Raw genomic sequence first — 17,903 nt, 5'->3', positions numbered from 1 at the left:
TTAGAACTTGAACAATGTTTTTAATACAAATAATAAAAGAATTCAAATAACACTTGATGCATTTCGACACTCCTGTGGGTCATTTTCAAAAAGATATCACTATATGACATGCATAACCATCAATCTACAAAAACAAAAGGTCAGTTTATTTTCTCGTATTCCGTCATGCTTGGCCATCATCCTGATTCTCTAATTAGACAGTCTGGATCTGGATGTCCAGTTGGCAATCTCCTAGCTGATGTAAACATTTCTTGGAAAATAGAGTCAGCCATGGCGATGGAATTGTTGGTGTTGATTTCATATCCATGCAGGCCTGCAGCTAGAAATTTCATTCAGAGGGGGAACCACTTGCATTTCGGGAAAGGACCAAAGTGATAGAACACTAGATTTGGCCACCTTTTCCCCTATTTTTAATGATTTTCTCACATTTTGGTGGGGGGCGGGAAACCAGATCCCCAAGTCCTCTCTTTCTCTCTCTAAAACCTTGCTAACATGTCTTGAAAGATGTAGAAATCCACCTTCATACCTTCATAGAAATCCAGAAGATATTTGGTACTCTCTTTACAACTCTTGCCCCTCAAAAAATTTAAAATATGATTCTCATTCCAACCATGAGAAACAATACTCAATCTGTCTACTTTCTGGTATCATGCCTCTGATGTTCAATGAATCTTCAATAGATCTTCTGGTTTGACCAACATATCCTTTCTGACAAATATGTTAATAACCAAGAAGTAGACAATCCAACATTGCTCCTCAGTGTTGGAACAAGAATCATATTTTTGATTTTCTGGGGGGAGGGGGCAAGGTTGTACAGAGAGTAGAATCAAAATATCTACTGGATTTTTATGAGGGTGTGTATATCGACATCTTTAACCCTTTAAAAGCTAAAAAGTTCCGCCACAGAGAGCAACATGGTACAAATATTACAATGGTATATTATCTAATGTATAATTATCTTACAATGGTACAAATATTCAATCATTAAACTTCACTCACAATTTGAAATATAGATGACACCAATTAAAAATCAGACACAACACTATATATATGTGCTCAGATTGTCAGAGAGAGACATTTCCGGCACAAGTTAATTGGTAGTAAATTGCCCATGATGATAGGTCGCAGTTGTGTTCGGTTTGAAAGAACGGAAGATTGGTACTTATGTTATACAGTGGTACCTTTGAAAATGGCACCCAGGAGTAATGCATTAGGTTATTAAAATCCTTCCATTATCTGTCTTAAAAATGTTCGAGTTGAAAATTTATTAGTGTTATAGGCTGAGTGCAACATATATATTCTTCATCCATGTAACTACATATAATTTAAACAGAACAATATACTCACATCTCTATCTAAATCTAAAAGGTATTGAGGTTTTTTTTCACCAAAAACTTCTAGAACTGAAAAGTTAAGAAAATATAAGTATAAGGAAAAAAATAAATAGTTATATAATTCATTAATATGCACATATGTGTATTACATATGAAACATAAAATGTTTAAAGTATGGATACAGTGAAACCTTCTCTTAAGGGTTACCCCTCTTTCATGGCACAATAATAATTTTCCAATAATGATAAAGTCGTGCATTATAAACTCCTGATTAATAATCATCCCCTCTTTACGCACAAATTTTTGTGTACAGCCAGTGTCTGCATAATAGAGGTTTCACTGTACCTGGTTTTCCAATTACAGAGGCATTATTCAAATAATGGAAACAACAATACAATGAAAATCAATTTCGATAAAAATTTTGCTTTTTTTATAATGTTCTCGAAGAAAACAGTTATTCTAAAATCCAGTTTGCATCACCATATTCAATATCCAATAAAAAAAAGTGTATAAAGCCGGATTTATAATTTGATGAATAAAAATTGTAGGGTGGGAAGTCAGTCCATTTCGGAGCAGCTTTGGAGCAGCAAAATTCAGGATTTGGAGAAGTTTTGGAGCAGCAAATTCGGGATTCTGGGCAGTTTTGAAGCAGCAAAATATAGGATTTGGAGCAGATATTTATAAATTGGAGCAGCGAAATTAACAAGAATATTTTTGTTAAACCCCCCCCCCCACCCTTTTCAAAATAAAACAACTGCACTGTCTTTTCTTATAAAACATCTTTTCATCAGCTTGTTTTTTTGTTTTTGGTACTTCAGGCTTTTGACACCTTGTTTGAAAGAGAGGCTGTCATAAAATTTTTCATACCAATCTATTTAAGATGATTTTTGCTTACTGAGGGCACTATTTGCTGTCTGGAACAGCCGCCCTTCAAATGGGCTAAAATTTTACTATAAGTTTTCAATTTCTTTTATACTCTGAAAGAAATTGTTGCAAAATGGGCGAGAAATTTCGATAGAATCAACACGATGTTTGGCGATTCAGCACTCATTTGGCAAAATTGGCGATCTGACACTCGTTATTTTGCGATATTGGCGATTTAACACTCGTTGTTCGGCAATGTTTCTAAATTAGCATTCGTAATTCGGCGGACATGCACTTTTTACTCCCGGAATGAAATTTTTTTTCACGAAACATCGGGATTTGACGCAATGACGATCGACTATATTAATTTCTGCTGCTTCCAGTGGAGACTTTTTTTTAAACGGCAACTGACTCGCATTTGCGTTTTAAAGCTGAAAGACCATTGCAAACCATTGTCAGTAATATTCACAGATGTTATCGGGGTTTCACGATGGAAAGCCAGATGAGGGGGCGATAATTTGTACAGCAGTGGAATAAACACGCTCTTGTCGGAAAGAATCGTTTCGCGGCAAAGCAGGAACAAAAATTTTTTGCCGTCCTTTCCGAAATTCCGGGCATACTGACGCAAAATTCGTTATTTGGCGCAGAAAAATACAAAAATACACTATTGGAGCAGGATAGCGCAAAATGTTAATTTTGGCGCAATTGGCGCAGAGTTCCCACCCCTGAACTTCCATTTCACAGAATCAGGATCTTAACTCTGACCTATTAAAAACTAATCTATTAAGCAAAAATTAATCTAAGAAATAGTAGGGAAGTACAAACACCAATAGAAATACTTACTTTTCTCAGATAGCTCTAAAAAGCTTGGTTTTCTCCCCTGCAAATTACACAAAGTCAAATTTGATGGGAAAAGAACAAACATAATAGATCCTTTGCATAGACTTCAAAAATTAATTCATAAATCCTTTAACACTTGATAAACAAAAGAATATTTTATACCAATAAATATAAATACAAATTTCACAATAGCAAAACCATTAACATTGTTATCCTTTATTACATAACACATCTCAGAAAGGAAATACAGTAAAAGTCAACTATAACGAATATTGCTTATAATGAGAATCTCCATAAAACAAGTGATTGTCAAATAGCTCATTTTAAAGATATAAAAAATATTCGCTTATAGCAAGTTGAAAATAATGAAGCTTCTGTTATAACATCAATGAAATTCTCCAAAAAATATCATTTTTTTCTCTTTCCCTTGAAGAGCTGAACTAAATCATTGCTTCATGCTTCTTATCATACACATGGTATACACAGGACTGTAACTAGACAGGTGCACCCGCACAGGGCCCCACTTAGAAGGCAGAGGGCCCAGAACAGGCCTAAATTAAAATTATTGCATAAGGCACAGGAATGGCTAGCTACGGCCCTGCGTATACGTGATAATTTTTTTTTTACTTTTGTGTCTCCCAGTGACTAAAAGACTATGGTCACTATCAGGCATTGTTTAACCAGAATTTGACATTCAAATTCGTTTCTGAATGACTAAACAAATCGTGCTAAAAACTTTCTGATTAGCAGAAAAATGCATACAAGTCTATATAGCCATGGAATTGAGCAGTGATGTAATAATCTATAACTTCAATTGTTTTCTCGGTCTGCTAAATTGTTTTGAGAATGCAAAATTCTATGCAAAAACATCCAAGAAAGTAAAAAAATAATCTAAAAGACGATTACAATGCAGATGTATCAAGAATTTTCTACAATTATAATTTGAAAGAGCAAAAAATTAAAATTCGCTTATAACAAGAATTTTTCCCCATGATCAGGAGTTCTTGTTATAATGGACTTTCACTGTACTTCACCAACAATAAAACTAAATGGTAATGCATAAGTGTTTATTGTAATCAAGTAGATAAAACCCCCAAAGCAGAATATGCCAAAAACATTCACTCATGTCACAAAAAAATATCGGGAAGAATTTTGAGAAAATTGTACAACACTGTGTTATGGGAATTTTTACTGCAGAACATTTTTCTAGTTAGTTCAGGGCTTTAATGTTTTAAAACATTCTGCTTTGGGAGATAAAAATATGGGTCAAAGACACTATTCCTTGGAGGGGGGAAGCAGAAAGAGCAAATTTTACTTTTACAGAATGAAATATATTTTTATTGCTTGAATTTCTCAAAAGCAGGATCATTGCACATTGCATAAAAGAAAAAGTTCCACAAAAACAAATAGAAACGTATTTGTATGGTTGATGCCATCAAACATTAAAATTTCATAACTTCATTAGAGGCAGAATTTTAATATAGATTGTTAAAAAAATGTTATTCTAACATCAGAGAAGAACATCATGTTATTCTAACATCAAAGAAGAAGAACATGTTATTCTAACATCAGAGAAGAAGAACATGTTATTCTAACATCAGAGAAGAAGAACATGTTATTCTAACATCATTTAGAATTAACATGCTGAATGTTAATTCTAAACATCAGCCATTTCTTCATGCATTGAATAAAAGCATTTTTGTGGAAGTACCATGAAAATTCACATGAAATGCATTCCTTAAATGAAAAGCAGGAAAGAAAAAGATTATGAAGGAAAAAACAAACAAATAGCATGCACTTTCGACAATATTTTCAAGTGTTAATATCAATTTTAATTGTTTTTATAACTAAATGCGGAGTATTAATGAATATTGTCCATCACATTTTTCAAACTGCCAACACACAAAAAATAAAAAAAAACATGAAATTCTCGGAAGTCACTGTATACTAATAACACTCAATTTAATGAAAATAACTGTTAACATATAAATGAAAGCATGACATTGACTTTTTTCTTCAGCTCACAATCAAGAAAATTTTTAAAAAATTACCGCCTCTTTCACGATTCCAGAAACCTGAACTTCCTGTAAGGAAGAAAATTATTGAACAAAGCATATTTTAGTAGAGATAGATAAAAACATCAGAATTTCTTTCAAATAATGAATTTCTTCTTCGGATGAACTTAGTTCAAGGCCTGTTTCTTATAAGTGTAGGCCTCAGCATATATTCATTTTTTTTTGGGGGGGGGGGGGAGGCCTTTTATATAGTTTCTTTGGGGGTAGAGGCATGGGGTGGAGAGAGGGGAGGCCTATGCCTATAATACAAAAGGGTAACCCGATTTCAGTGCCCTGTTTGTCCATGCAAGAAACAAGCCCTGACTCACTTGTATATTTTTTGTCATAACGACTAAACAATTGGTATTGGTGCTATGAATGATTACTGAATTTGAGATTGGGGACAACAAATTGTTCTGTTTTTTGGAATTTACGCCAGTGTAGTTGAAAAAATTTCTCCGAAGAGAAATTTGGATAGCGACAAATGTTTTTTCTAATTTGCATAAGAAAAACACAGTAGCAAAATACATAAGACAGTGGTGTATCACAATTTGACACTAATGCATCATCAAACTCAAAATTAGTTGTGGGAGCAATATCATGCATATTATCTGGTCACAAAGAATTTCATAGTCAAACTGCAAGACCCCTCTCTATGACTGAATTTATTAAAACTTAACATAAATTAGAAGAAAAGAAGTTTTTCAATAACTCAGAATCTTATAAATTTTAGATTTATTTTTGATCCATAAAATAAATCATTATGGAAACAAAATTTAATTAAAATAACTTACCAAATCTTGCATTTTCTTTCCTGCAAAAATGAAACAAAACAAAATAGTTTCATTCACAATGAGTTGGAATATGACAGAAAACTAGGTTTAGAAAGCAAAATAAATTAGGTTTTGATCAAATAAACTGTAAATTTTTTGACTGTTGTTAAAAAGAAGCATATGCATTGATAGAGACCGAGATTTCAATCTACTTTACTGCAATGAACAACCTACATAATTTATTTATACAATATCGTTGGCCCTAAAACCTATACAAGAGGATGTGCGATTGAAAATGACGAAGATATTGTTTGATATTGGACAAAAAACTAGTGATAGTAGGGGGATTTGACAATAGAGTTTGGGAGTTTTCCCATACATCAATTGTATGAGGAAAGAAGCTGTATTTAAAGCAGTCAGTGGAAGCAAAAATTGGTTTTATTTTAAGGGAATGGTCGAGTCTTCTAGAGATGTAGGATGGTTTGGCCAAGATACCAGAGGTATCTATGTTGAATTGACTATGGAAAATTTTATATAACAATGTTAATCGAGAGATAAGACAAAGAATAAAGAGAGGGAGGACATGAAATTTGGACAAGGAAACGAAAGATGACCAGCAGTCATGAGCAAATCAGGTGGATTTATTTTGGATTGATTCGAGTTTGTCTATATTACTGGAGGTGTAGGGGGTCCCAGATTTCAGCGCCGAAGGAAAGAACGGGGGAGATATAAGTTTGGTAGCAAAGTAGTCTGATATTCCGAGTGAAATGTTTAAGGTTGCGGTGGAGGAAGAAAAGTTTTAGGTACATGTTTCTTCCAATGTAAGTCCACTGAGATTATGACACTGCGGTATTTGATTTGAGAAAATTGGGATAATGTTAAATTATTGATGAAGTACAAGTATTCGAGAGGAAGTAATTTACGGGTAACTTTCATGCAAACTGTTTTTGAGATATTGATTGGCATTTGCCATAAACACCAGTCCGCGATGGAAGCGAGGTTATGTTTGATAAGTTCTAGATCAGATTCATGGTGAATGATATGGTAAATTACACAGTCATCAGCAAATAATTTAGTGGTGCAATTGAGGGATTCTGGGAGGTGATGTAAATTAAGAAAAGTAACAGGGAGACGACTTTTGATCCTTGGGGGCTCCCAGACTTTACCGGGGGCGGATGGGGAGTTATGATCATTAAAAGGGACAAACTATTTACAATGTTTTAGGAAATCATATAACCTACTGTTTCAGTCTACTGGAAATCTTCCAATAACTTTCTGAATCATAAAAAAGATGTCATCAATTTTAAGAATTTAGTATTTATCTCACAACATAAGTTATCAGATTTATAAAGTGTGATAAGGGTCTAAAAATAATAATCAGAGCTTCACAATATGTAAAAATGACGTAGAGTCTACTATGTCTGTGAAGTCATAATTATCTTGCACACACACACATAGGCATCATATTTGAAAGACCTTCAAATATTTTTATTGATACATCCCTGTGAATGCTGTTTCAAGTGATTGTGGCCCAACAATTTGGGATAAAGTGCTTATATCCCCCATGGAACAGAGCCTGGGTCTGTCTTACGGTTCAAGTTATTGTAGATATAAGAGTAGATTAAATTAAAACGAAATAGTTGCTATGATTCAGTTTATTTTTAAATGAGAGTGTGGTGAAACTTTATATAAAAATAGAGTAGGATATACGAAAGGCAACTCTTACTGAATGGACTTGCCTTAGGCAGTCATGCTACTACCAAAACCACACATGTACCTTGTCCATATTCCTCTATGGAACTTTTAACGAATTGGTACATATTGGAATACGCGTGCCCATGTTGTGAACCTAACGTGAAGCTTGTTTCTGTGTAATGCTTGTTATAGTGCTGCCATCTACCACAATTTTTTTGAACTATGAGTGAAGTGTAATGTTTGATGACTTTACCGTTGTTGGCCTGTTGCTCTCTGCGGCGAGACTTTTTAATGAGGCAGTCATGCTGCAGCATGTGATATGAGCTGGCAGTCAACTAACAGTATCGTCCCACATGCAATCGGTTGTTTTTCCATCTGCATCTGTGAATGCTTGCGAGTAAGGAAGAGCAATGTGGTATTTCACTAGTTGTTTAGTGGCAGATGGAGTTTGAGTTCATGAAATGCATCTGCAAATGTACGGAGAGCATTCATTGTCATTGACTCATGTGCAGGACTGGCACAAGCATTTCCCCTGGGCACTAACTTTCATGTAGTAGAGTTTCTCTGTAATATTGGCATGAGTAGAACCGAAACCCATTTCTACCTTCTTGTTGTCTGTTATTGCGTGTCATTTGTTTGGGTTGATTATCTGGTCCACTTTTTTCACCAAAACATCCATGATGGTGAGGTGACTTTGACCAAGTCCCATATCATCATTCACAGATTCCCGTTCTTCGCGGAAACCCTAGTGCCAGTCATTCACACAAGTCAATGATAGTGCATATGATCACCATATACTGCCTTCGTTCACTGATGCACTTTGTAAACTCCAACTCCTTCTGCCATTAAAAAACAAATAACACCACGTTTCTCTTCTTTACTCACAAACATTTTGCAGAAGCAGATGAAAAACAACTGATTGCATGTTTGACGATACTGTCAGCCAACTGCCAGCACATATCAAGTGACTCTGTGGGATTACCTACCATTTCACAGTTGCCTTCCTTGCCCCCCTCCCTCTCCACATTTATAGGAAAATAAATCAAATTATAACTTCCGTTTCCATTTGTTCACTCTTACAACCAAAATACATTATTATTAAATATTGTATTTAGCTAATTTTTAATAAGTAAACAAGCGATATCACATAATACTTACCCATGTCATAGAAGACAAACTGCAAATGAAAAATACAAACATGAATGAAGAAACTTTTAAATAATTCATGAATAGTTCAGTTTTGAAACCATAATCTTTCATCTCACCATTTATGATTTATACTTTGGTAGCTACTACTTTTAAAACTATTCATAGAAATTCATAAGTGCAATATAATAATTGCCAAATCGATAAGTTTTACAATCGATATCATTTCAAACTTCTCGAATTATATTTTTCTTAAAGAATCAAATACAGTTAAACCTCCCTATCTCAAAACTGACAGGACTGGAAAAAAATTGAGATAGTTTTTGAGAAATAGTTTTTTTTTTTTGCATAAGAAAGGAAAAACACACCGAAAATGATGAAAATTTCAACTGAGAAAAAACAAAAAAAAACACTGACTATTTTACTATACACTAATGAACTTTTTAGTAAACTTATGCAATCAATGTTCAATTACACTGTATGTAAATATACTAAAATGAGTTCATTTTTTTTTGTTCAATTCAAATTTTTTATTTACATAACTTATTACTCACAATTAATTTTTTTTTCTGTGAGCCTTCACAATTTCATCAATACTAGTAACAACAGTTGTAAATATTTCAGGTCCTATTTTCTCAGTTTGCTCCAGAAAATTGTGTAACATGGCCCAATCATTTGGGACAGAAAATGCTACAGCATTTTTACAGGATGTTCTACATTTTTCACTGTTACTTTTTCTAGTTCCTCTGAATCATCTTCAGCTGCATTTTCATCACCAAGTGTGCCATACATTCAGCAATGATTTTGGTATGAATTAAGGTGCCAAAAATTTTTTTATCGAACACTGGCCATTTCCACAAAATCAGAAAATGAAATTTCTAGAATCAAGTTTTTTTTGGGGAATGCCCCCAATGCTCTGAAATTGCATCTTCAGCATTGCTCTCGAAATCATTGAAATTCTAGTAAACCATCAGATCTGAACTTTCGACAAGCATGTGTATCAATATTTAATTGAACATGTTGTACAAAATAAATTCTGATAATTGTATCGATACCACGAGTAAAAAAGAAGAAAAAGTTTCAAAGTCTGGGTTCTTTATATTCGATGACACATATGATAACTTTTAACATAAGATTAAAGGAGAGAAATTAAATTCTTTTAGTATTTAATGTAAGGGTCAGCAATTGCTTAATGTGGTAAAACTTGCCATCAAAATGTGTCGATTGAAATTTTTTCCAGTAGTGATAAAAAATACTCATTGGCAGAAATAAACCACATAATCATTTGCAATAAATTAAGTAAGTAAGGCATTCTATAAGAATAATAGATATTTTGAGCAAGGTTGTTTCACCACATTAACATGAAACCAAAGATCAAAGCAATTAATTCACTTAGAGTGACTTTCTATAATACCCAATAAATTTTTAAAAATCATTAATTTTTAGAAGAGCAAATACATGTGTAATGGGTACTCTCTTCCATTATAACTATACTATGCATTTTCGGTACAAAATTAGCGCATTTTGACTTGTTTCTTTCTATGTGCCTTTGTTAAAAAAAAAACCATATGAACATCACACTAAAGACAATATTTAACAAACAGCCATAAATTTGAAGAAAATTTGCCAAAAAAATGCTAATTAGTATGGTTATAATGGAAGAGTACTGTTTAGTGCAAAAGGCCATTTCTCATTATGCAATTTCACATAAATAATGTTTGACAGAATAAAAATCTAATTGCAAGTCATAACTCAAAAATAAAAAGTCTATGTATAATTACCATGTCATCAAATCGATTTACAAGTTGATCCAAAACTTGAGACATCTGAAAAAAAAAAGATACTCTCAGATCCCAATGCTATATTTATTAATATAAAAATATGCATGTATAACACACAGACTAAATTCTTTCTCTTCTACTAAGCTTGGCAAATCAGTTTGATTATTAAGTAGTAAATTAACAATGACGAATGAAAAAATCTAAATCAACAAAAACCAGACAGGGCTTCGAAGATGAGAGAAATACACCCACCCTAGGATTGCCAATGAAAATTCTACACAAATAATAAGGAGCCAACAAATAAACATGAAAATTTACAAAAATAAATCTCTTGTATTTCTATACCTCCGGCGCAAAGGTCTGATAATCTAGTCTTTTTTATTATCTAGTCATGTTTTTGTGTTGGAATTTATTTTTATTTATCCACCTTGTTTGCTTTCCATTCCACTTATGATTGATCGCTTATCGGCGATAGCAGCTGGTCTATCTGATGACATATTAACATATTATTGCTAAATTTAGATATCAAAGTTCGAAAGTAAGGTGCAAGAGATTATGCAAAAATTTTCTTGTGACATCATATTTTTTCATCTGAAGATGGATAGGTTCCATCGATCAACTAATTGGGAAAACTTCTTTAAGTCTGTTTATATATAGCCCATGTTTGAGTTTCTCACTCACTTACTGCTGCTAATCTCAGAACTTAACATGAAGTTTCAACCTTAATATTTACAGTCTAGGCACTTAATCATCACTGGCTGGTCTGGAAAGTTTTAATTGTTAAACAAGTTTTAGTTAGTTTTTGTCTAAGTCTTCTACAGATGTCTGGTTTACACTCCTCTTTCGCCATGTTTGTTATACCGATATGACTCTTGCTATGCACATTGGTGTTCACTATTGAGTAGACAACCCGTTGTCCAGGGCCGTCTTAAGAGCATGGACCCCCGCACCAAGTGATTTTTCTGAGGCCCTACTTGGAAAATTCAACTGCTTCTCGTTTTTCTGATGCCCCCTCTTCTTTTGAGGCCCCCAGGCCATGCCTGGGTGAGCCCATACGTTAAGACGGTACTGCTGGTGTCGTCCAAGGACTTGCTTTCCGAGTGAGCAGCTGAACTTCGTTAAGACCTGTGGCAGACACCTTCTCCCAATGTGACTAGTTACTTCATCAGCATAGTGAAATCTACAATAGATTTCCTTTTGCTTGCTCTGCTTCATCAACATTGGCCACTCCTCTGAAAGATTAACATGACTGTCTTCTCTCCACCCTCAGTACTGCTGGGAGTGACTGGAACTAAGATTTCATGCGCATCAGCAAATACTGCTGAGAAAGTTGGCTGATAGCAATGTGAAAGGATGATCAATGGGAAGACAAAGATTGAATGGACATAAAGGAACTAGTTTGGGCATCTGATTTAATCATGAGCTGTATATTTTCTGTTTTGTGAAGATTGAGATTGAATTTAATTGTGAAACTTCAAATGTTTAGCAAAGATTTGAAACATAATGACTTTAACAAGGAATTAGATGTAAATTTAACTAGAATAAGTAAACCTTGGTGAGAAATTGCATTATGTTCTCTCTCATTTTGCTGTCTGCCAATATTTGGATAAACAGAAAAGAATCTGAGTGCATGAAAGGTTATGCTCTCCTTCCGATTTCTACAAATTCCATTCATGCAGGTTCAATTTGAACCAAAGCAATTGAAGGTAAAGTGTTGTCAGTTCTATGGCAAATTGGTCGTAATCTTGTGCCAAAGTGAGAGGGGAATGAGAACTACTACTTTCACAACTGCCTTTTTTTTTTTTTTTCTTGAATTTTACTTTTCCTTAAATCTTGTTACAGAATCAATTGTCAACCAAAACGGATAAAGGACTGGTCAAACTGAGGAGCTAATCCTGTTTGCTAGATGGTGCAGTGGGCAAAATTATGACCACTATCAATGCGAATTGGGAATGTTTATTCTTCAACTGCTTTGATTTGCACTTGATGCATAAAGTTTCAGAACAAAAACTAATCTAAGTCATTCAGCAAATAAGCATTGTTTCAAACGAATGTAATTAGAAAAAAAATGAAAAGATGTTAAACTCAGTCAAGAACTGAAATTTCCTTCACTTACTTTATCAATGCTGTCCTCAGCAGCACCTAATCTTCGGTTGAAGTTGTTCGTTCTCCAAAATTCTACCATATTTTTCAATTTCCCTATCCTGTCTCTCCCAAAATCAAGTTTCAATGGTATTTTCTGTTGTTTCTCTTCTTTTTGTTGTTCCTCTTCTTTTTGTTTGTTCTCTTCCAGCACTAACGTAACAGATAAAAATTATATTGAACTTTTTTATGGCAAACATTACATTTATCATTGTTTTAGTTATCATATTAAAAGCAAACGTAACTTGCAAGGAAAGGATTCAAAGGTGTCCTCCTCAAAAAGTTTCGAAAAAATTACCACTAATTCTACTCATTAAAATATGCACAAAAATATAAAACTATTTGGGAGAATTATTATGGGTCACTCAAAATATAAATTGTAATATTAATATTTTGAATGCCAATAGAGGTCAAAAATTAATTTTAAAATCCTGCAACCCTACAGTCTTGAGTGACATCATTCAAACAACATATGATCACGTACAGCACATACAAAGAAAGAGGGGGGGGGAAACAGTTTCTTGAAGAGAAAAGCTAAAGGAGAAAAAGAAAAGGGAGAAAAAAACCGGAAAGCTAGAGTGTGAAAAGAATTTTTCAATAGATCTCGCCAAGGAGCACGAGAGGAGATTAGCAGCTAACTGTGGTCATTTTTATTAATTTTTCATTGCACTCTGCCGCTAATTTTTTGGTTTTTATGTTTTTCTGGTTTAGATGAATGTACTTGGATATTTTTTTTTTTTGTCATAATTTTTTGAGGATGACACCTTGGGACACTTTTCTTCTTAAATATTTTAATTTTCTAATGTAGTATTTGAATTTAGAGAAATGAAAACTTTTGACCTTCAAAAACCTGTAACCCTTTTGACCTTCCTAATAAAAAATATCTAGAACATGCACGCATTTATTACTGCTTCTCAAATTTCAATTGAATAAACCAATCAGATAGAAGCAAAAAAAACGTTATACAGTTTAACTCTGATAAATGAAAATGCCTCGCACGAAGTACTCCCAATACATGTAACAAATGCTGGGCACCACCACAAAAGAAAAGATAAAGATGTCACAAAATTTAATTACATAACATAAAATCTGCTACAAATGAAATTATTGTATGTCCAGTATTCAACCACTACTGGATTTCCTAGTAGGCTAGACAGGTGGATAGTCTGGGTCTGCAGAGGTCCTCAAAAATCTCAAACTGCCATTTTTTAGAGAAATCGCTCAAAGATCAAAATTTAGTACATTTCTCTGAGAAGTTTAGTATTGCCGTTGCGTAGTAGACACACAAAAACCGCAATAATTTGTCATTGGCAAAGGACAGCTTAGAGCTGGACGTATAACGGGCCCCATTACCTTCAATAGCCACGATCTGAAAATTTTCTCCTGTGTTTCGTCCCCAACATTTCATTCTAGGTATGTTTCATCCTCTGTACATTTCACGTCCTGGAAATTTTGTCCAAGCATTCCGCCTGCCCTAACCTTATGAGTGACCAAGTGACTGACTGAATGACCAAGTGAGTGGTCATATGAGGGACCATGTAAGTGGGTGAGTGACTGTTTTGAGTGACTACAAGTGACCACTCTCATTAGTTTTCTGATAGTCACCTACCCATTCACTTGTTCACTCATACGGTCACTCAACCCTTCACTTGGTCACTAACTAGATCACTAATACTGCCATGCACTTGGTCACTCACCCCACTCACTTGATCAGTCATAAGGTCATTCACTTGGTTACTCATACAGTTGCTCGCTCACTCATTTTTTTTCACTCAGATTTTTTTTCTTTCGGGAGTGTTGCTCTTTTGCCAGAGGCGATTTGTAAATCCCTACAGAAATCAGCATAGAGTTGTTTTTTTCAGCAGAGTGTTTTTTGCATCCTATTCCCTTCATTTCTGAATGAAAGGGGTAACCACCCCCCTTCCCACATTAGTTTACCACAATCAGGCCAGCAACTAGATGCTTGGTCACCCAGGACAAGTGCACACTTTTGCACCCCTTGTTATGTTAAAGGTAAGGTTTGAGAATGAAATTTGTGCCCCCTCTGGTCCAACACCAAGGACATGAGACCCGCCTGCTCCTCCCCAGTTGCAGACCTGACCACAATAGATGTTGGAGAGCAACCAATATGGTATTCTCAAAATGGATGTTGCAGATTCGTTCTTCCAAAGCTTTCCATCTGTCTTTCTCATATTATCCTGGAGCAAACTGGCCATGGTTACAATAGCATCTGCCCTGCTTGGAGGTAACTTGGGTTCATGTACTCTGGGAATTTTGATGGTGAGTGGTCAAAGCATATAAACATGTGAAAAAAACAGATAAAAAAAATTCTCGTATCAATTATGTATTTCAGAGTGAAAACAAATTTTCTCTGGGGGAAAAAAGAAATTCCGGAAACCTGAGAAGGAGGACAAAAGAGTGAATTTTCCGAAACAGGAGAGCGCTTGAAATGACGTTAAGAAACGAGGACATCTGGTAACGCTGGCTGTATATAGAACTCTAAATGATTGATTAGCATATTATAACTACTTATAACTGAAATGTAAAAAGTTCTACACCATTAATATTCAAATATTTACACGAGGAAGCTTTTTCTTTTACAACATCCAGTGTCTCTTGGACCTCTTTTTCAAGATTTTCTTTTGGCATTTCTTTTTCTTTCGGCATCTCCTTCCCTGCCGCATCTTGCTCTGAGCTGTCTGAAAAATACATATATAAACGATAATCAGTAATAAAATTGAATCAAATTTTAAAAAAATATGATCGACAAAGGGTTACATACACATGTTATACAAAATCCTATGAACGTTTTTCGCTGTCATCTGGAAAATTTCAGTTTGGATATTTGAATAATGGTTGCTTACTGACCTGACTCACGGGCGCGGTAGCCCAGGTCGATAAGATGATTGCCCAACTTACCAAAGGATGTTTAGAGGTGTAGCGAGTTCAATACCCGGTTCGTCCTTGTCAGAAAATTTTCCTGACACAGGGGTGCAACAGAAAGGGCGACATGACCACAGCAAAAAATTGCTACCGCAGGGAGTCCCCCATCGAGGGGTTAGAGCACCAACCCCTCAATGAGTATAAAAAACAAGCCTGCCGTTCGGAATCAGCAATAAATTGTAGGTCCTGGTCTAATTAGCCCTCGTGTGCAGAAAATGACTGTGGTGCGACAAAAATGATCAAATGATGACCTGACTCACTCTCTAGACAGAGGGGGATTTATGGTTCTGCAGCGCTTCCGATATTTTAAAATATTTTCTAAATCACTCATCCCGCAAATTTGCCATTCCTTCCAAACTTGCCACCATTGACTATAGCTTGCTGAGCCCAGGGCAATCTTAAGAGCATCATGGGTACCCGGCCAAATGATTTTTCTGAGGCCCTATAAGCAAATTCTCAAAAATTTAACCAGATCTTGTATATATGAGCCCCTTCTTGAGGTGCCTAGGTTGACCTCATGGCTGAAGACTTCACCGACTGAGTTCAACCTCCCCCCGTGAATGTTCTTCTAGGGTACAACTCTCAGCTTTATTCAGAACTGGATTTTATTCACAGCTGAAGATGTCTTGTCTCTGCTCTATTCACTGCTGAAGATCTTTGCTTTTGCTTCATTTTTAGCTGGAAATATCACCTTGCCCTTGTTTGCCTCTGATGGTGTCTGCGCCGGCTCCATTTGTAGTTGAAAATATCTACCTCTGCACATGTGTCGATCCAGGCAAGGGAGAGGGGAAGGCATTGGGCCAATCACCCTTCCCAAGAACTAAAAATGAGGGGAAATTTATGTCTCGTAAAAAAAATATGGGACGATTCAGCAAACCTAAACACTAAATCGTCCTTGATCAGCGTTTGCCCTGAGCCCTTGAGCTGGGGCCCTGTCAACTCCTTCTCCTCATAGGCAGGGCCACAACTATATGCTTAGCCAGCAGGGGCAAGCAAAAAATTTAGCCCCCATTGTAATGTTGGAGAGATTAAAGAGTGAAATTTACACCCACCTCTGGTCCGAGGCACCAAACATGCTCCCCCAACCCCTTAGTTGAGGCTTTGCTACTCATAGGAGCCATACATTGACATTTTTCATACAAATATACATGCAAATTTTTTTTTTAATTCTATTAAAAAACTATCACATGAGGTTATTATGCACATTCATCCGGAGGCCCCCCCCCCCCCAAGTATTGAACTCTCATGTCTTTCATGTAAAACACACTGAAGATTCATATATACTGGAGGCCCCCCCCAAGAGTTGAAGCCCATTTGGTCTTCCATCTTCTTGGGGGGTGGGAGGGGGGGAAGCATATTATATTATTATCATCAGGGCCGCAACTAGATACTTATTCAGCCGGGGCAAGAACGAATTTTGGACATTCAATGTAGAAGCAGCAGTTAAAGTGGTGCATTCGGCGCCCCCTTTCGACCAGCGCCCAGAGAACACTACCCCCCCCCCCCCCAGTTGCGGCCCTGATTATCATTGAGACTGCACACACAAGTTTCTTACCTTTCCAATAATCGCCCAAGGGCCCTGTTCCCCACGAAGACACGGGAAAATGCGGGTATTAATACACAGTAAATGGCGGTTCATGGTTCAAGCTGATATTTAACGTTACAAATATATTAAAAATTAATCAATTATTTGAAAGAATTAGAGGAGTTAGAATAATAAAATATTACAGTTTCTTTCACTAAATGCTAAGTACGTATTATTCACCGCGAAAATTCAAAGAGGAAGAAAATGTATAGCAAAGAGGAGGAGCATGTCCCCATAAGGTAGCGCCATCTTCAGAACAAAATTGTCATTGCATATACCTGCATATACCTGGAAAAGAAAAAGTTCTAAGGGGTCATCCAAGTAGTATTAATAGTCAGCATCGATGGGGATCCACGTTTGCTGACAAAAGGGGAGGAGAGGGGGGAGGGGATTTGAAGGATGATTACGTCATCAACTACCCTTCATAAAAATATGAGATATTCTCAATGGCATCTTTCTAGGCACCAATCGATGGAGTTATAAAATACGAAATTGCCACGGATGACCATAAGGTTCTGTAAAAATTTGAAAATCTTAAATGAGAGATTCCTCGGGTCCCTAGGGACTTAGTCAGGGAGTGACAAAATAAGTGACATGCAGAGTTAGCAAGCAAGTGAGTGACCGAAAGAGTGATCTTAGAGAGTGAGACTGGGTTAATAAGTAACCAAAAGAAAGACCTAAAAAGTTTGCCTAAAAAGTGACCTAGATCATGGGCGGAGATAAGGGTGGGCATGAAGGGCAGCCCT

General features: G+C 35.7%; 1 protein-coding gene across 4 annotated transcripts in view; it reads right to left on the bottom strand.

Annotated features, from left to right (window-relative positions):
- LOC149078879 (uncharacterized) overlaps nt 1-17,231 on the bottom strand; it is a 60,184-nt gene extending 42,953 nt beyond the window's left edge. The window contains exons 1-9 of one of the 4 annotated variants that reach the window (XM_089241066.1): nt 17,128-17,231; nt 15,209-15,328; nt 12,604-12,782; nt 10,488-10,532; nt 8,719-8,737; nt 5,887-5,906; nt 5,090-5,122; nt 3,042-3,078; nt 1,348-1,403 (exon numbers count right to left, since the gene is read on the bottom strand). In XM_089241066.1, coding sequence (XP_089097192.1) covers nt 1,348-1,403; nt 3,042-3,078; nt 5,090-5,122; nt 5,887-5,906; nt 8,719-8,737; nt 10,488-10,532; nt 12,604-12,782; nt 15,209-15,296 — 477 coding nt within the window. In that variant the 5' untranslated portion in view covers nt 15,297-15,328; nt 17,128-17,231. Of the gene's footprint in view, nt 1-1,347; nt 1,404-3,041; nt 3,079-5,089; nt 5,123-5,886; nt 5,907-8,718; nt 8,738-10,487; nt 10,533-12,603; nt 12,783-15,208; nt 15,329-17,127 lie in introns of those variants that run through there. The other 3 variants (XM_089241067.1, XM_089241068.1, XM_089241069.1) reach the window with 3 other exon arrangements.
- Nucleotides 17,232-17,903: the final 672 nt, after the last annotated feature.

The sequence above is a fragment of the Pholcus phalangioides genome, unplaced genomic scaffold (assembly GCF_987345545.1).
Source record: "Pholcus phalangioides strain wild (caught in Gottingen) unplaced genomic scaffold, Ppha-v1.0 ptg000013l_1, whole genome shotgun sequence".
Classification (NCBI taxonomy): domain Eukaryota; kingdom Metazoa; phylum Arthropoda; class Arachnida; order Araneae; family Pholcidae; genus Pholcus; species Pholcus phalangioides.
The sequence above is the reverse complement of the archived record's forward strand: the minus strand, read 5'-3'. Positions and strand labels throughout refer to the sequence as shown.